Source organism: Grammomys surdaster, unplaced genomic scaffold (assembly GCF_004785775.1).
Source record: "Grammomys surdaster isolate TR1022 unplaced genomic scaffold, NIH_TR_1.0 125996, whole genome shotgun sequence".
NCBI classification, from domain to species: domain Eukaryota; kingdom Metazoa; phylum Chordata; class Mammalia; order Rodentia; family Muridae; genus Grammomys; species Grammomys surdaster.
Genome location: NW_021620812.1, coordinates 4,577,955 through 4,598,806, shown reverse-complemented (window position 1 = coordinate 4,598,806; position 20,852 = coordinate 4,577,955). Strand labels below are relative to the sequence as shown.

At 39.5% G+C, this 20,852-nt stretch overlaps 1 protein-coding gene across 1 annotated transcript in view; it reads right to left on the bottom strand.

Annotated features, from left to right (window-relative positions):
* Erich3 (glutamate rich 3) overlaps positions 1-20,852 on the bottom strand; it is a 94,022-nt gene that overhangs the window by 35,740 nt on the left and 37,430 nt on the right. The window contains exons 6-9 of the mRNA XM_028754338.1: positions 16,839-16,997; positions 12,355-12,573; positions 7,722-7,902; positions 425-611 (exon numbers count right to left, since the gene is read on the bottom strand). Of these exons, the coding sequence (XP_028610171.1) occupies positions 425-611; positions 7,722-7,902; positions 12,355-12,573; positions 16,839-16,997 (746 nt within the window). The remainder of the gene's footprint in view (positions 1-424; positions 612-7,721; positions 7,903-12,354; positions 12,574-16,838; positions 16,998-20,852) is intronic.

Genomic DNA, 20,852 nt, shown 5'->3' with positions numbered 1-20,852 from the left:
AGAGGAGAGAGGAGAGAGGAGAGAGGAGAGAGGAGAGAGGAGAGAGGAGAGAGGAGAGAGGAGAGAGGAGAGAGGAGAGAGGAGAGAGGAGAGAGGAGAGAGGAAATATGAAGGTATGTTACATGGGTATGAGGTATTAGTCTCAGGCCAGTACCAAGAATAGCAACAAAGAAACGATAAAAATTTGGCACCTCTCCCCACAGAGGTAGAAGTTAAGACAGTCTCAGGTAAGAGATGAGAAGTGAGACACAATTCAAAATGTCACTTCCTTTTATCTTGTCTATATAACACATTTGGGGATCTGGTTGATGTCTTACAAGGTTGTATATACTGATTAATTTTCTTTGAGAACTGTACAGAGAAAAGAATTAATGGAGGAAAACGTGGTAGAGCGCCCTCTCTAGGAAAGGATGTGCTCACATACCTGTAGCAAGGAGATGCCTTCTCCACACACACAAACCCGAAGTAGCCTCTCTTGCCTCCCAGGCGGGAGCTCCTGCGGTGCTTGAACTCGCAGCAGGAACTGATCCTGTTCACCTGAATCCCGTTCAGAAAGAAGGTGAGGCTGAAGGGGAAACCGTGGTGACGTTTGGAGATAAACTGAAAGGTGTCTGGAATTCAAAGACAAACACTCCTGAGCAGAGCAATCATCAGGACTGGCGGGATCATAAGGACGTCTTACTAACCACATTTTTTTTTTCTTTTCAAAAGAAAACATTATGATACAGAAAATACTTTTCATCTGAAAACTTTTTCCAGTACTGGGGGGTGGAAATCAGGTGGACCATAACTGCACAGACAAGCTCAGTTGGTCAAGAGCCTCCCTGTGAATGGAAAAGCCCAGCCTGGATCCCCAGAAACTGTTTTATAACAAAAGCCAAGAGTTCATATCAAGATCATCTTCTGCCCTTCCCACCCCCATACACACTCATACACACTACAGGCCTTCACACACAATATTATAATTAGTCTAATTATGATGCATATATGGGTGAGAGTTACTTCAACCCCAAGCTGTTTGTATTTGAGATTCTTTTTCTCCCTACCTTTTCAAGTATTTTACCAAGAAATTAAGAATTGATGTTTGTGGTGCAATCTTAATTACTCCAAAATCTTTATAGTTCTCTAATAAAGTCGCACCCAAGAGATGCTCTACAGAATGACTCAGACTTCTGCTTCACACGACACTTCCAGGAACCCTTCAAGAGGTCCCACCTCTCTGACATGCTCGCATTACCTATCTTATTACAATCTGTTAAAATATGGTTGCACTAGAGGTTTTAAATTTTTAATGTGCAATGGAACCATTTGGGGGACTTATTCAAGCCAAACTGCCTGAGATCCTTTTCTTTCTTTTCTTTTTTCTTTTCTTTTCTCTTTTCTTTTCTTTTCTTTCTTCCTTTCTTTGTTTTCTTTTATTGGATATTTTATTTATTTACATTTCAAATGTTATCCCCTTTCCCAGTCTGCCCCCAGGAATTCCCTATCCCATTCCCCTTCCCCCTGCTTCTTTGAGGGTGTTCCCCCACCCACCCATATACTCCCACCTCCCTGCCCTGACATTCCCCTACACTGAGGCATCAAGCCTTCACAGGAGCAAGGACCTCTTATCCCTTTGAGGCCTAACTAGGCCATCCTCTGCTACATAAGCAGCTGGAGCCATGGGTCCCCCCATATGTACTCTTTGGTTGGTGGTTAAGTCCCTGAGAGCTCCCGGGGGGTGGGGGGTCTGGTTGGTTGATAATGTTGTTATTCCTATGGAGTTGCAAACCCCTTCAGCTCAGAGGTGTTGTGACAGAGCTGAGGACAAATTCTGTGCTTTTGTTTGTTTGGGTTTGTTTGTTTGTTTTTAATTGCACTTCTAGCTTCCTGGTGCTCTTGCTGCTGGGTCTTGCTCACACCTCAGAACCCCAGTTCAGATGCTTGCTGGGCAGTATATTTGTAAAACTGTGAGGCAATGCTAGCTGATGTGTCTTGTTTCCTTCAGATCCTACCACAGTGGCAGGAGTTCCCAGATAATCAATCAGTGGGTCATTATTTTAACCTCTTCCTGCTCTGTTATTGACAGTGTCTATGAAGAGGCCACAGTGAAGTCTGGAAACTTTGTAAATCAAATGCAACTTGTCTTTGAGAGTTAGACCTACTGGAAAACCCTTGCCCTGTCCATCTCAGTATTCATGGTGAGAAAGTAAAAGAAGAAGGATGTGGGCCTTTGGAAAGGCTGAGAAACAGTGTGCTCAAAAGACCCCAGTCTTAATGATAAACGGACTCTTCAGTCAGAGGCTGGGAAGGCAGTTACAGACTGACCTCAAGTCCACATACTGAAATTTCTTCTGCTGTGGCTTGTTCCTTAGGACTCTGAGTACACACAAGGAAACAGAGACTAGGGAAACACAGGGAAGGGGTGGAGAGGCAGCTCAGCAATTGAGAGCGCTTGCTGCTATTACAGAGGACCGGAATTCAGTGTCCACTATGTACCAGATGACTCATGATAGCCTAGAACTCCAGCTCCAGGGTATCCAACATCCTCTGGCCTCTCTGGGCACCTCCACAGGTTTGTACATACACACATGGAGACACAGACATACATGGACACATAAAATAAAAATAAAGCAAATATATGGAGTGTTTGGAAAGCAGAGACGTTGGCTGTTCATTGATGATGATGTCATTGATGATGATGTCATTGATAATGAGTATCATTGGGATATTAAAGGAAAAGACAGGTACTAACTGTGGATAGATAGAGAAACAGATGATAGATACAGAGATAGACACTCTTGTATGTATAAAGTCTGTTGGTTTAAGAATCTATAATTCAGGCACAGAGGAATGACCGATTTGCTGGTTTATTCAGTAAGGTCATCGAATCTTCTTTCCTTAAACATGCCTTTAGAAATTGACAACTTAAAGTGGGCAGCAATTAATTCGTGCAAAACTCAGATTTCCTAAGAAAGCAGAAAGAATCTGTGTCCTTCTGCCTGAGGCCTCCCTGCTGTCTTCTCTTCACCAGTGCTCTAAGTGGGTACAGAATGGCAAAACACCCAGAAGCTTCCAGTCCATGAAGCATGACATCATTTGGTGCAGAAGGCAACAAACCCCTGGCATATGACATTTCCACAAACAGGTAACTATCTCCAAGCAGATCACAGAGGTTTCTGGAAATTTGAGTCTTAACTAATAAGTCAATACCCAGACCTTGACTAAGAACCACGGGCAACAGGGCGATCACAGCTGTCTTCCACAGCTCGCTATGCAGCCTAAGTTTTCAGGAAGCAACCTGGGTCTCCATGGACTCACTCTGTCTCATGAATCCCAGTCTACCTTCCTCTTCAGCTAGGCACAGAATGAACAAGAATGCCTGGTGGAAAAACCAAAGCTGGGGCATGAAAACTCCCCAGGTGTGGAATGTTTCCCTGAACTCACTGAAGTTCAGAATCACTCAGGACTTCTGGGTGACCCTGTTCAGTTACTGTTTAGATTTCAGGGACATCATTAATGAAGGCTCTAGAGGAAGGTATTCTGGCTGCTAGTTTTCCCTGAATCTAATACCTGATGTTCTCACAAAAAAAAGGAACACACATACAGAAAAAAAGAGGCCACACAAAGCCAACACAGACACCTCAGTAACAACACTGTCACCAGCAGAGAGCTGACCCGCCTGAAGAGTCAAAACTTGACAGAATCAAGGAAGGCAACGGCCCAGAGCCCTGCAGGGAACTCAACCAGGATTGTCTTCATTTTAGATTTCTAGCCTCTGGACATAGAAGATAACCTTCCATTGTTTACACCGTGACTAAGAGACATTTCTTTTCTCAGCCCTGGGAAGCTAATACCCCACAAATTGATCAACAAGTAGAGAGGCCGAGCCTCTGACGGGTCACTGGTAAACATTTGAAATCAGACACCACTCTGAGAGCTGGAAACTTCACTAGATGTATCACAGTTCTGGAGATGAAGAGTTTATATTGACTCCAAAATCCCTAGGCACAATATAGAAAAGTCAGAACTCAAAGTTTATAGTATGTAATACATGTAAATACATGTTAAGAAACAGGAAGCTGGGGCCCACACAGAGAAAAAGGGCAATCCAAACCATTCTAGCAATCTAGTGAAGAACATGATGTGGGGCTCATCTCAGTTCTTTTCTTGACAACATCTGGAATCAGCTAAAACCCAGGCTGCTGGGCAGGCCTATGAGAAGTTTCTTAGATGGGTTATTTGAGGCAGGAAGGCTTGCTCTAAATCTGAACAGGACCTGCTGGTGACAGCCCAGATAAAAGACTTGGAAGAAGGAAGTTTGGCTTCTTGCCTGCTAGACAACTCTCACTTTCCCTGGTAAGTCCACCCAGCCTATTGCTGAGACACAAACATACTAGAACAAACTTCCGGATTCCAGAACAGCCTGAAGACCTGCAGCTCTCCACGAAACCTCAAAGTCCAGTGCCAGATTGGGACTGAGGAGACATTCAATCTCACAGAGCAACCTTCCAGACTTATAGCCATTGTTGGACTACCCAGATCACAGCCTGTAAGCCACTCTAATATCTAATACACTAATACACACACATACATGCATACACACACATACATGCATACACACAACACACTATATATAGTATATTATTATACATAGTATTATTATACTATATATTAGTATATATAGTTATATATCAGTTATATATTATATAACATATATTAGATATATGTTATATTATGATATACATAATATTAGTTATATATTATATATTAACTAATACATAGTTATATATTAGTATATATACTAATATATAATTGTGAGATATATATATATACATATATATATATATGTATATGTATATATCAGTTCTGCTTCTTTAGAGAAGCCTAAAACAGAATGCAATGTGTGTATACAAACATGCTACAGTACAGTACATCTTTTATAGGCATTATTGTTATTATTACATTGATCATATTATAACATATTAATATACTATCAATATTATTGCTGTTTGTATCCCTATCTGGAATCAGTCTCTGGATTGTAGATGTAATCATCTGTACAACAACTTCCTCATTCAGCAAAATAAAGCAACTGCTGATTCAATAAGTCAGCAGAAAGACAGAGAGCTGTCAGTGAAGGGACCCCCATGATGGTGAGTCTGAAATGGTTGCACAAGGGTATCCCCAAATTTTACACAATCCATGAATCCCATTAGTTCACACACATATAATGGGTAGATATCGTGACATTTCATTTTATCTTGATAAATCTACCTTAAAAATCAAAATCAATATAAAACAAGAGAAGAATTGAAGAACAGTTAAATGAGGTCAGAATATAGTGGAGAGCTTCCATTCTAAGATTAGATAGACTCCCAACATAGCTATTAGGAGAAACCCCAGCAAAAGTTACATGAAACGCAGAGACACTTCAACTAGACTCATGGCTGAGAGAGGTTTGGTTTTAAGGGAGAGAGAAGAGGGATCATCACAGGCCAAGTAAACATCCCAGGAAAAGGACCTTCTATTTGAGAAAGAGGCTTGTTACAGAGAGAAGACACACGGGAAGAGCAAGGTGAGATTGGTTTGTGAACCCTAAGAAAATGGACTCAAGAAGTGGAGACTATCAGAAGGCCAAAGAATCAATTACAGCTTCTTTGCCCCACGTGAGCCCACAGGCTAAAGCTTGTTTTGTTTGAAAGGATACACACGGCAAGTCAGAGTGCCTAGCAGACAATGCCATCTTTATGAGAAGTAAAAACAGCTCAGGCTCACCGTGAGTGCACTAAAGCAGTTCACTGTGGTTCCGACTCTATAAACCTGACTACAACAAGCACCAGGGATTACTTTGGGATTAAAAAGATGCTCTTAGCTCCATTCTTCCATAATTTTTATTGTTATTCTTAATTTTCAAGAACAAATGTCACGTTTTATTAAATGAGCTATCTCAAAAGTATAAAATAAGGCTTTTATTTATTCTCCACAGAAACCTAAAACCTATTCACATTTCACAGAATCACACACCACAGAAGACACCTTTGATAGACTGGATAAAGCCCTCTGGCTGCTGAGCCTCATGGTAGCTAACAAAGCTACTCTTCAGTCCTGAACAATTCTCTCCTACTGTTCAATGTAAGCTGAGACCACATTACAGCAGGGACAGAATCCATTATTTAAGTCCTCATTCCAAGCTCTTGTGTAAGATTATCCAGTGTCTCAACACAGAGACCCAGGATCAGTGTGCGCACAAAATAACCATCCAGCTTTAGGGTCTGCATCCTTGGTCCACCCCATGTGTTGTTTTCTAGACCACCCGGGTAAGACTTCATTTGTGAAAGTCACATTCACCACTCAATAGCTGTTCTGTATACATGCTGTTGAATCAAGCGTGATACAGAACCCAGCAAACTGTTTAAACATAGACACCTGAACATAAGTATTCTAATTTTACCTGATAGCTACTTTCATCGATCCTCATAAATTAACACACAAACAACATACTTTTAAAAAAATAATTGTCTCCCAGCTGCTTGGGTTAAGATGAGAGTCTGTGCCTCTGTCCCTACATGTCAAGCTCATTGGAATTCACATCCTTCCCTTTAGGTTGGCACTTTGGCTACTGACACAGCTGAGGTAGCATTGAACACTAGACCCTACCCCACCTGGCCCAAGCTATTGGGATATCCTTCAAGAGTCACCCCAGGTCAGGGGCTCCTCCATTCCCTCATTTACAAACAGATGAAGGAACTCTGGGATGTGATTGAGAAACACCAGAGTAAATTCCCACATTTCTGCAAATTTGAAACAATGGTGACAGTTCTCAACAAACTGAGAACAATGTTTTATTTTACTTTAACTTAAAGCTAATGTCCCAATATCTTGTTTATTTGAGAGGCTTAAAACATGTAATCTCCAAATCTGTTGTTATATTTGTGGCTGGTTTTATTAGAGTCACTATTTTTGATTGGCAAAAAAAAATTTCAAAGGAAAAAAAAAATAATTCCATGTGTCCCAACGACATTCTTTATCAGCTTTCTCAGTCTGTTTGATTTCCCATATAGTTTTGAAAACTAACAGAACTTCCTAAAGAGAGTTTCCTATGCAAACAAGGAAAGAACATAGTTTTGTAAACATGCCTCTTTTCATTGCTGCCCCACTAAATGAAATATTGAAGGAAACACTATAATACAGTATGTCGGAATATGTATTAGTAAAAATCCCTTATATCGACAAATGTGGACTTAGGATCAAAGGAAAGTACAAATGACTAAAAACGGCATTTAAACAATGTTTTTCATCATTATTTAGGTTTGACTCATTATAGAATCTACTGAATCTTTGATTTTTGTCTCCATATATTCTAACAAATTGCCAATCTGTAATTTTTTCTTATGATAACCTGTGATATCATTCACTATGGCAAACCAAATAGTTAACTTGCAATCTTTAGTGACAGCATATTCCTGAGACGTTTAATGATCATATATATCTCTGTCTCAAAAATCAATCTGTTACCAGGATAAATCACTCCAAATTCTTTCTCCCACAATCTGCAGGAGCAATCACTGTTCCAGTTTCAATCAAGGAGCTGTGAATCTAGATTTACTCTTAAGCAGCTGGTTTATAATTCCCTGGATGTGCATAATTTCACAAAGTGGTTAAAGTCATTTTGATATTATGTCAACAACAGCTTATCTGGAACATCAACCCAAACTTTCTTTCCCCACGTTCATTTGTACCTTTCTCAAGCAGTTTCCCTTTGTAGACACAAAGGTTCTCTCCTCCACAGTGCTGTTGGTAAATCTTGATTTCATCTCGGAAGTCTATGTCATCATAAGATACGTGCACATTTTTTCCAAAATAGACCATTGTGATAACTGCATTGCTATGCGGTGCTGTTTTATAAATCCTTCCCGGATCCTAGAATAGAGCAAACAGGACATGGAGACTTAATGTCTCCCAATGAGACTTCCTTCTCCCACATGACTTTATAATACAAAGAACAGAGAGATCTAATTCTTTTCCTTTTTTTTTTTTTTTTTTTTTTTTGAGACAGGGTTCCTCTGTGTTCCTCTGGCTGTCCTGAAATTCATTCTGTAGACCAGGCTATCCTCAAACTTAGAAATCCGCCTGCCTCTGCCTCCCAAGTGCTGGGATTAAAGGCGTGTGCCGCCACTGCCCGGCTGAGAAATCTAATTCTAACTCCCTTATAACAAAATATTTATAAAGGGTAAATTGTACACAATGTCCAAGAATCAAAAGCATTACAAAATACATTCTTCTCCATCTCTTTAGTATGCAGATTTTGGCTTTCATTTTTGTAAATGATAAAGATGTGAACAAAATTTGTTATTTTTTACTTTAAGTTCTTTCTCTTCTCTCTTTCTCTGCTAAGAAGGAAGTACTTTTGACTATTTCAGCTATTTTTTCAAACAAAAATTCCAACAAATGAACCGAATGAATGCTAATATTGTAATTTGGAGTTGATATTGACCATGACACAGTAACAGTTCTAAGGTGACCCATCTCATCTTTATAAGTGAGCAAAGACACAGACCCTTTCTTAGTTCATTCTCTCTGAGAGATGAGTAGATATACGGACTCCTGACATCCCTGCAAGGATAGGTGATCATGTATGTCAAGTACCTGGAATTACCACATAGAAGTAAAATTGGATTCTCTCTTGGAAAAAATAAAACAGGTAACCAACTATGGTTAATTTCAAGAGCTGAGAGAAAATAAATTAATCACTTTTGAGTCTGAGTATTATAAAAACATGTCAGCTTACAGGGATGTGTACTTAAGATGATGTTAATGAGTTCCATGATCATGAATCACTTATTTAACTTGATTTGCTTCATCTCTAAAGTGAAATTGTTGTGTCTTCTTTTAAGGTTACTGTGTATATGGCACATTAAACATGACATTCTAAGGACCACTGAATAACGTATCTCATTAGTATTGCCTTTAAACATAAACTTTTATACTTTGCTGAAAGTTCACAGAGCACACATGTAAGAAGAGACAATCAAATGAAGAAAAGACAATAGGTGATTTGGGGGTAAGTATATTTGCCGAGGAGACGATATAAAACAATGGAATGAAACAAGGACCAGCTGAAACTAGTAATCCAATCTAGGCAGAGGTAGGGGAGAAGTCTGGGTGATGGGCAGAACTGAGACCTTCCTCATCAATGGATAAATAAGTATAACTTCTTACTATGATGTTTCTGCATCTCAGACTCTATTGACTTGGAAAGGATAAACTGCCAAACCACATGGGAAGATGATATATCTCAACAGAAAAGTAAGCATCAAGATGGAAATTCTGGCGATACTCAGATCAAGGGGTGGAGATAAAAATAAAGAGAAGAGGTAAGAGAGAAGGCCTGGGAAGATACATGTTGTAAGTCAAGAGCAGAGCTTTGAAGAAGAGGGAAGGTGAAATGTGCCGGGGCTAAGCTCATTAATGAAGCAGATATCCAGACTGAATTAAACACAAACCATCCACCTCCTACATTAGCACATTTAAAGCCCAGGCTTCATGCCTAAGAATCCAAAAGGCTAAAAGTAATAAAATGTATATGAATAATACATATATAATTATATATATATATGAATAATATATATTCTTTCTCTTTATGTATTACAGAAAGAATATTTTAACACAAGAAGTAATGAGTAGTATGACGGATTATTTTTCAGTGATACAGAATTTCATCATTAAAGCCAAAGAGTCCTAAAAGACTCCAGAAGATCCTGGACATTCACAAGTAAAACCTAAACCATCACAAGAAGCTAACAAACTCACAGTTTACAGAGTGTGAATCATCAGTAAACTCACTGACTGACAGACCAAGCAATGTTTCTAAAATATCTAATGACATAAAGCAATTTATTAGACACTAATAATTCTGAATATTAATTGGCCTCAACTCCTCAGTAAGAAGGCACTTCAATAAAAAACTATGAGAGAAGGTACTGTAATTATAAATATGTATGTACAAAACATAGATATACTCAACTTCATAAAATAATATTACTTGATGTAAAACCAAATATTAACCCTAACATAGTGATAATAATTTCAATACCTCGCTCTCACTAGTAGACAGGTCATCTAAAGAGAGAAACATCGGAGTTAAATGACATCATAAATCAAATAGACCTAAAAGACACCTATAGAACATTCCATTCAAACACTAAACAACACACATTCTTCTTAGCATCCCATGAAAACTTTCTCCAAATTTGGTCATGTACTGGGATACAAAGGAAGTCTCAACAAATATAGGAAAATTAAATTAGCCTAGACTAATTAGCCTGACCACAATGAAACTAAGCTCTGTATCAACATATAAACTACAGAAAGTATATAAGGGACCCAAACACAAGGAGACTAAACACACACTACAGAATGATTATCAGATCACTGAAGAAATAAAAAGGAAACAAAAATCTCTAGAATTGGGTACGTGAAAACACAACATACCAAACATCTATTTCACACATTTGAGTCAGTCTTAAGAAAAAAAAAAAGTCAATAGTGTCAAGTGGCTACATCAAAAGACTTGAGATATCTCAATAACTCAAGGACATACCTTAAGGCCTTGGAAAAACAAGAACAAAGACAAATTTAAAAAAATAAATAGGAAGAGATAAGCAAAATCAGTGAAGTAAAAAGTCAAAATCAACAAAGAGTCAATGAAACCCTAACCCTGAGAGTCAGTTCTTCCGAAAGAAAAACAAGATTAAAAGATCCTAAAGGAGAACATTACAGCAGACACCAGTGAAATTCTGAAAACAATAAAGCAAGATGTGATATGTTATGCACATTAGCATCCATATATAAAAGGCTCGTGGGCACACTGAGGAAGAGGGAGCAGAAACAACTAAGAGATAGAGGTTGGGGAAGAAAGCTGTGAAGAGCTGACTTCAGGACTTGACATGGATGTTACACTCAACCCTATGTGGTTGCCAGTCTCTACTGCAACATGGGCTGGAGATGAGCTCCTGAGGCTCAGCCCCTAGCTGAGAGGCTTGTTGCAGTTGGTGGCTGTTAAGGGAGGGACAGTCACTTTTTTTTGGGGGGGGGATGTTACCACTGATAGATTGTCCACACCCCAGTAGTGGCCTGACATTTGTAAATGATCAGCATTAACAGACTCATGAAGATTTATCATCATCATCATTATTATCATCATTATTATTATTATTGACATGAAGCTGAGAGTGGACGTCTGTTGGTGGATTTCAAAGGCAGCTGGAGACAGGTAGTTGAGAGTATGAAACTGCCTGTGAAATTTTCAAGGAATAAATTTTTGAAACTGTAAAAGGAAAGAGAAAACTAGTCTAAGGTGCTGTCCACATAGAAAGAATTTGATAACTCTATCTAAAGCCTGCAATCTGTCAAGAATTGCAGAGATTACGTGACAAGGCTTAAGAGGCCCACTTGGGGAAGACAGGGTCAGGTCAGTATCAGGCACCCAGGCCAAAGTCTTCAGGGAAGAGGGAGGCTCTGCCAGAGACAGCAGCAAAGGGAGAGAATAGAGAGAAATCAGAGTGAAGGGAGGAAATTTGAAAAGGCAGGAAAAAACTTCCCGGCCTTTTAGAAGGTTAGAGGGAGAGCAGATGCTGGAGTGAGATATGGATGGGACAGACGGGGCCTTGAGAAGGGTGTTTGAGGCAAGGCTGCCTTGAAGGAGTGGGATGCAGAGTGGTGTGTTTTGGGAACCTCACTACTACTTCACTGGGGAAAATGTCAACCCCATTATCTGCTAAGAGTCACAGGAGGTATGTGTAATAAATGCGGTTGTCTGTTGCACTATGAAAAAGAAGAGCTCCTCTGCTCTCTTACTGGACTGAAGCTGTGCAAAGTTCAGCTAGGCTTACAAGAATGTGCTATAATAATGCTTTGGGGAAATGTGTGTGACGAACCGGAATATTTCCAAAGAACAGTGGAAAAGTTGGTAGGCAGTATTCTCTAATTTGCAATAAACCATTAAAAAATAAAATTCAGTTTATATTACACTCTCTAGCTGTGCTTAAATTCATGAATTTTCATGAACTAAATGTGAAGATACTCTGAATGATCAACTTAAGGGAAATGAAGTTGAAGTCTAAACTGGAATCTGACTGCTAGAGTTCATGAGTAATCTTTCATCACTTAGGGTAATTGAGTTGTTTTCCTAATTACTCAGATGTTTTCTTTGACTCTCAGGGTTCTTTACAGCTGTGCTTAGAAAAATACTATATGTATATAATGCACTTTTGGTACCTGGTTCTAGAAAATTCTTCCACTACAGATCTAGAACCCAGCTGGTGTGACGTTACTAGTATTACAGTAATAAAAGAACATGTTGACCATAATCACCTTGCCAAAGAGAGGCTCAAGGCCATTGGGAGCTGTGATGGGACGCAGCCTCTTCCTCCGCCATGACTCCAACCTGTTCTCCCTGAAGCTCTTTCCTGCTTGGGGCTGGGGTGTTGGGGGAACAGGTGTCTGGTAACTGTTAATGTGTGGAAGTTGGTACAGATCCTCCTTCTGGGAATTGTCCATATAGTTCCTGAATTTCATCATTGCCTTCTTGCCCTGTAATTACACATCATAACATAAGACCCAATGACACATAAGCAGAGCCCCAGTACAACCCAAATCAAAGGCAAGCTTGGATAGTTGTCACAAACTGAGCTGAGAACAACACACCAACCTAAAACGCATGCTCCTACTTTGAAACTCAGTTTGTCTCTACTGCAAATTCAGTAAGCACATATTTCTAACCTTGTGTGAATATACGGTTTTTTATTTCAGTTATTTAAGATAGCTTTTATTTATACTTTGATGGTTTCATATGTTTACCAGATATCTTGATCATATCTACCTTCAACTCCTTAAGCCTTTTTCCCTGGACACTCTCTTACATGGCCCCTCCCACTTTCATGTGCCCCCCCCCCCAAGTCATTGAGACCAATTAATGCTACCTCCTGGACTGCTCTTGCCAGCTTGATCTTGGTGGGTAACTGTAGCTGCACTGAGTTCTTGAGAATATACGGTTTTTAATAGAAGATTTAGAGATGGTTGATTTAGTTAATTTCACACTGGGGGGTCTGCAGGGTTGGACCCTGAAATAGGGCTGGCTAGTACACTGGGAAATAGGGACATTCTGATCTTATACACCCTGAGGATTGAACAGAAGGAAGAAGCAAGCCTGTGATCTAACACCACTGAGTATACTTGCTTGAAATCTTCAAACTTTGTGACGGACAATCAAAAATATCCACCAAATTTCAAAGAGAACACTCTTTGACCGACAAATCCTGCAATAAATCCTATATAGATAACTGCACAAATATTAATATTTGCCATAAATGTGCACTGAGCATACAGATACACATGTGTCTGTCTATATATAAAAGATGTATAAATTCAGCTAAACCATAAAAATTTTAGCACCCTAAAAATCCATAAATAGAAAAATGGTTCATAAAATTTGTTTTGTTTCTTTAATTACATTATATATTCTCATCAGGGTATAGAAATATGGGTATATTCTTACATAATAGCACAGGCAGTATTTCTTTTAAGTAATTTATATGTAGAGTTTGATTTTAAAAACAATACGATAGAAATTTTTAAATACTAATTTATCCTTGGGATATATATCTTCATTTTGCTTGAGAGTTTAATCAAGATACCTTATCTTAGTCATTTAAAATCTTTAAAAGTATAACTAAAAATATTAATCAGATAGAATTGACTCTAAACATTTCTGAAAATTGATTGTTTTTCATGTATCTGAAGTAAATATCCAAATTATAAGAGACTTAGATGTTTTTATCCATTTTATACCAATTTACCTTAATAATTCTTTATAGTCATACAGTATAAATTGACATTACATTTCTATTTTTGTATTCATAACTAATTTTTAATCAGTTTCGTCTATATTTTGTGATGCTTGATAATAAAAATTTTAAGAAAAGCTCTCCAAAGGATACTAATTACTAAGTCAATAGAAGCAGATTAAGTAAAGCATGTATAGCTTAAATCTTTAATAAAACCAACACTTTTGGGTAAGCAGACTTTACTGTTTGGTTGTTAACTTAGACTGAGTATTTTTACTTTGTTTTCAATTTATTTTGCCAATAGACTGAGCCTAGAATATCAAACCAAAATTAAATGAATATAACACAAATATTAAAATTATTTAATCATTGGAAACTTGGCCAATTTTTAATTGCTTTTAAAAAATAAATAGCATAACTGGATATCAACTATTTGTCCTGTTTTAGAAATGATCTTAATATTTTTTAAAAAAATAATGTTTTCTATTTTCAACTGATGGTATATTGGATAATTTTCTAAACCATTACATAGAATTACACAGTATTTTTAAGTTCTGAAGCATTTAAATAATACTGCATTATGTAGCTTTTCTCACTTATTCACTACTGTAACTATGACAGCTCAAAGCAAACTTAACTCTTCCTTTGCGCTTAATTGTATGTTCCTGGGGTAGATTCCTACATGTTAAGATGGTGGTAGACCATCTGGGAGGGCCTTGAAGATATTTGTGCTGATCTCTCCTGACAGGAGAGAGTCCTGAATATTTGAAAATTTTGCCACATGATTAGTTTTACTTAGTGGCATCAAAACCAACCTGTTGTTGACTAGGTCACTTTTTCCAAAAGATGCTCACTCCGACTGTTGTGACAAGTTCAACCCGGTCTTCTCTGTGGTGGTATTTCCAATCCTTATACCTCTATCCTCTTCAGTCTTTCAGTAAGCAAGAAGGTCAACCTGGTGCTCACTACATACTTAGCAACACTACAGACCACTGTCTTTCATAAGGAGTTTGATAGTCAACCCTTTCACCATCAAAACTAATAAAAGCATGTCTTTTCATAGTATATTTAGCTTACACATATTACACTGTAAGCTCTAGTAAGTGTCTTCTGTCTTCCTTGGTAAGCAATAATAACACTCGTTCTTACATCAGAATCCAACCTGTCATAAGTGCACAAACTATTCATTGAATTTAGCTAGTTGAAACTAACATGAAACTAATCATCTTCTTGGTACGTGTGAGCTACTCAAATGACTTTCTTTCAGAAATAACCCATGCTCTCAAAACTGGTAAGCAGGAAGATGAGATTGTATATTGGGTCACAATGTGTACATATAGATAGTACTTGAGATAGTGTCTCAGAGTAAATTTGGAGGAAAATTATTGAAAGGTGAAAAGTTCAGTCCCTAGATGTCAAAGACTGTCATCTCCCTAGTGGTGCTCTTATGTCTGGGGGGGGGGGAAGTTACGGAAATAGAACTCAGAACTATAGAAGCTTGGAAAGAATGTAATCACCTTGGCAAACATGGAGAGGACCCATTGAAGCACTGTCTATGGGGAAGGAAGTTCTACCCAGCAGGCTTTGAGTATGCCCAACCCTAATGGCAAAGCTAACCCCGGAGGACACAGAGAGTTTTAGGCAAAGACCTGTGAGTTTTCTGGTAATTTTGGCAAGCTCATTCCTGAGATGAGATGGGCACCTCAGGAAGCCTTAACCTGATCCAGGAACACAGCCTTAAGTCACAGCCCCATTCTGATTCTACGGTGACCAGGCAACCTTTTCATTGTGAGTCTGCCTCCCAGGTAGCTCTGCCAACCAGGGAGAAAACATTGTTGCTATACGGTTTGACCGTTTGATAACTCTTGGTGGATTAATTGTCCATGATCAAGACAAATCTATTTTAGATTACCATAAAGTTACAAAGGATTTTGCCTGTGTATTATTTTAAGAAGCCTGAAGTGATCTCACAAGACCTGGCTACTCCTGGGCAGTGACTGAAATGGCCTTCCAAGTATGGGCCTTCAACCATACCCGGATGCAAGACCCAGGAGCCTGCTTCACTCCAAGAAATTTCTCCAAAAAAAAAAAAAAATTGGCCATCACTTCCCAATTAACATCTTTTGGTGTTTAAGAAGCTACCAGGAAATTAACTGAATAAGGTATGTAAAACACTCTCATGAGCTAAAACCACATTCAACGGTCTGATGACACAGTTGTATCTGAATATTTAGTATGAAATTAAATCACTTCATCTGCATGAAGGGCATTTGTCCTTGCCAGAGCACAGTGTCTTAGGTTTGTGAGTAGCAGTTCATAGAAAGGAGTGAAGCACATTCATCCCTTTCATGCAATGGCAATTATGTTCATGACGCAAATTCTTAAGCTGGCAAATGTTTCTGCAAGTTAGAAAAACAGTCTCTCCCCATAATGGGAATGGCCTGGCCTATTCCTCCCTGTTTAGGTAGATTGTTTTATAGTAACCATACCTAAGAAAGAACCTTGAAAGGGATGCAGTGTCATCCCTAGGTTGATGACTTCAGCACCTTTAAAAGATAGACTCTCCTTCCTTCTATAATTCAACCTCCAAGTAACTTCACACACTGATAGGAAAGAGTCCCCACAGGAACATGGTCCTGCCATACAGAGTCCCATTGTCTGGTTCTCATGTGTTAAAATCTGAAAGGAGTCCACACAGAGTCATTACGGTGGACTGTCATGTGTGTGTGATCGGGGACAGAGCATCTTTTTCATTTGGCCTCTTCATAATGAGCTAAGCACTGCATGTCACTGAAATTCCATCCCTTTCAGATTCTGTACAGTTACATGAAAAGTAGGCCTTCCAATTGCAGCAATATATACTTAATCACAAGTACATGGTAAGTGCTTTGTGAACGTACAGTGTAGGTTTCACCGTGTGGATGAAAATACAGCATCTTTAAAACTTTGATAGCACATGATTTTTAATCCATAATTTAAAAACAGATGTTTCTTAAGGAAAATAGCATTTACCCCAAGAGGAAACGGAGCTTCACTTTGCAGCAGTGAGGATTTGGGTTTGGACCCTGAAGTTATCTTTGAACCATTTCTCCTTTGGCGATTACTAAGAAGAGGCTGGAGACGAACCGGAGGCTGCATATTTCCTGGGGCAGTATATGGTCGAGGGGCTGTCTAGACAATAATGGGGGGAATTTCATTTAAATTAGTACCTTGACATGATTCCAGAAACAATTAATAACCCAACAAATTGCCCAGAGTAATTAATGATGTCTTTTTACTGAACAGATTAAACTTTAATTATATCCTTCCATTATATACACCCTTGTGACCCCAAAGTATTTGTTAAAACATATGGTGTTGAAGTCCTCTACATAACCACATGTCATGGGGATGGAGCCTTCCAGACAAAAGAGATGTCCTCTATTATAGTCCTATGTTTTTGCTCATACTGTAAATTCTTCATTGTGCTAAATATGGGCAAAGAAAGGCTTTGCCCAATTAAATGTTAAGTTAAATAATGTCCTATTTCAGAAAACTGAAAGGGTATTATTGGAACAGACTCATTTCAGTTTCAATGTTTTCAATATAAAATCTACTCTGAATTCATTACGCAGCAAGGTTGGCACCCAAAGTAAAAGCAGACACCAGGAAAGGCAGGTGCTTGGCTGTAATGTACCACCAATTACATGTCTTCAACTGCTTCCTAAAGATGTAAGAAAACAAAATGAAATGTTATAGCTGGCCACACTGGGATGCACTATATAAAAAAAAAATGGATGTTTCCACACTGAGAGTCCTCCATTTGCTCTCCTAGGTCTCCTGTCTACCTTCTCTGTCTGAGAAGCTCTGGACCCTGGAAGTGATTTCTTAAGGAATTTACTAACTGACCTCAGGACTGCAATTATATTCTACCAATGAGAGGAATGATATCAGAGAAGATAGGAGGATGAAATGGAGGCCTTTATTCCCATAATCCTACAGGGAAGAAATAGTTCCTACCACCTAAGTTGTTAATGTTTCTGTGGGGAAGCCCTTACTTGCTATGGGACCTACCTACTGCTTCTGGAACCTAACCCTTCCTACAGAGCCTCCTCTTCAACCCAGGGACTGTGGCTTCCCATTGTGCTGACCCCAGCAGGCTATTGGCTTTTCTTCACCCTGCTGTATCTTTCTAAATAGTTTCTTTATTAAACAACTTTGTAATTACTCTATTTGTATGAGCCATCTGTTTCCTGCTGAGCCCCCAACAGAGACACTTTCCAATCAAGAATGTACTGTGGCGAATACAAAAAGTGCCAGCGTGGAACATTATAAGTGCCTTTGGGAGCATCAACAGAATATTGTAAGTTTAGTATAAAGATTAACAATGCATCAAAAGTGGGGAGGGGGGAATGAAGCTTGGTTGTCCTGTTCTAAGACAGTAAAATACATGCCAAGAATAGGCCATGCGTATTTGGGCAAAGTGGTATGAGATAGATGCTACATAAATGATTCATGAATAGAATTTTGTATGTTGACTCTAAAGGGTGGTGAGCCACAAATAGTCCATTCTGCAAAAGTAGGTACAAATAAACACATGAAAAAACTGGCAGCCAGAGACTCCTAGCAAGCATTGGTTCTCATGGCATCTTGAAAAGCATGCGTGCCCACACACTGCTAAAACTTTTGATTTCAACTGAATCTCTATCCTAGGGCAAGTGAGGAGATAACAAGTAATATGTAGCATCCAGAGATACTATTGGTCAATGAGACTGACTAATGCCACAGACCATGACTTAGAATAGTGCTCTCAGAATAGTTACAGTGAACAAGGAGGCTAAGAAAAACTAAGTTCTCACAGAAGCAGCTGAAATTTTAGCCAAATGACAAGGAAGATGGTCATTTGAAAATCCAAGTAAGAGCCAGTTCTGAGCCAGGATCACAGAGGAGCTGCAGGGACAACCCTGTCCAGTATTTGCTTTCCTTTCTTCTCCAGTAACAGAATTTTCATTCGTGAACATGGCTGGCACAAACAAAGGGTCTGTTCCCCAGACTTCCCCACAACTCTGTAAAAGGAGATGGCCTCTCACTTGAGGCTAGTAAAATGTCAACAAAAGTAACTCATGCAACTTGCAGTTCACTCTCATAGCAAAGGGAAGCACGTCCTTACTTTCCCGCTGACCCCTTCCCTCAGGCTGGAGCATCCACATGGTGATACACAGCCTGGCTGCTGTGGATGAAGCAGGCACACCAAGTTGGTGGGTGAGTAGCACAGAGGAATCCAGGTGTTTGATGACTTCATAGAGTCACCTAAGACTCATGGGCATGGACTGGGTGGGGATGGACCCCACGGGTAAGCCATTGTTACTTGGGTCTCTTATGGTGTGAATATGAAATGCCTCCCACTGGCTGTTTCAATACTTGGTCCAAAACTGGAGTTGCTCTTTTGGGAGTTTGTGGGCCCTTTGCTGGGTAGAGGCTGGCTGGAAGAAGATTCTGAAAGGCAGGCCTCAGTGTTTATAGAACACTCTGCTTATATCCCTGCCTCTGCTTTCTGTTCTGACAAGACTTGAGGAGGAGAAGAGTCCCAGCTCCACGCCCCCTGCTGCCTGCTGCTGGTCTTCTCCACCACGTGGACTCTGTCTCCTCAAGCTGTAAGCCAGGCAGGCTCTTGCTCCTTAGTTGTTTCTTGAAGGTTATTTTGTCTCAGTAACAAGGAAAGTAATGAATACAAACCTGAACCACAACAAACACATGCAGATCAACTGGGGTAACCTACAAGTCAGAGAAAACAGGACTATAGAGTGATCTAAACTAAATGACATCTCTGAATAAAAGACTCAAATCACCCAGAAGAGCTCTTGAGGATTCTACCGGACCCAATTTTCTCTTGAGGCTGTCTGATAATCCCAAACATGAAAATCTTGTGTAGAGATCCAGGAGAGCAGGTTACTGCAAACCAGGACACCATCTTCCAGTGGCTGTGCTCTTAATTTTACTCCTGTGCATTTGCATACAAATATCCAGTTAGATGGATGTGGCAGTCAAATGCCCAACTGATCACGTTTTATCTCTAAAAACAAATCTGTCCCATTAAAGTAGCAGCTGTGAGCCCCAAACCCTGGCAGTTCATATCAGAGGGTACCTTAAGCTTACTGCATGTTACAATGTGTAAATATATTTCTCTACAATAAATACGGCACCATCTTAATGTGCTCAAAGCTGTGCCAAAATGTGAGTTGAAACCGGCTACCTGATAATTACTCAGCTTAGCCAAGCTTTGCTAATTCTCAAGAGGATCACAGGGGGGTGAATTTCTCAAAGATGTGCAGAATCCATTGAGATGACTTTCCTCGGTTTTAACAGAGATAATGCAGCTAAATGCTTACACAGTGTTTGAAACTTTAGTGCCATTAGCATCAAAGTGCAGGAACCGAGTATTGAAAGCTTCTCTTAGTCAGAGAAGTTCAGGAAAAATAGTGATGTCCCATCAATCTTCCTGTCTCCATCTAGGGTAATTGGTAGTCAGGGTTGAAACTGACAGAGAATGTGTCCTGGATAGAATGGACAAACCAAAGGGACACTTGAATTTCTGTAAAGTGGGAAATTAAATTCCAAATCACAATAGCTATTCTAAGGGGCACAGGACACTCGGCATGTGGCCAAGTGGCTACTACCCTCATGTTCAAGGGTCAGGCTTGTAGTAGTGTAGCCTCTGATTTTCAAAGGACCCCCTGATTTTTGAACAGTGAACCACCGACTATCTCCTGAGGTGGTTCATCTGGAAAACTGGGGAACAGGGTACCAGGGTTTTCCCCTCTCTGAACCAGGTAGGAGGACAGAAAAATAGCACTATTTCCTTTGTTTTTTTCCTGGGAAAGCTTGGGAGAGGCTAATGAATTGCTATCTAACAAAGACATATTTGTGTGTACACACCTGCATTCAAGTCAGACCCAGAGGAGAGGAGGAGGAACGGTCCAGAGGGGACTGGGGCTTTTCAGAACTTGTGCTGTTCAGCCAGGACAGGTCAAGACATGTTTACCTTTT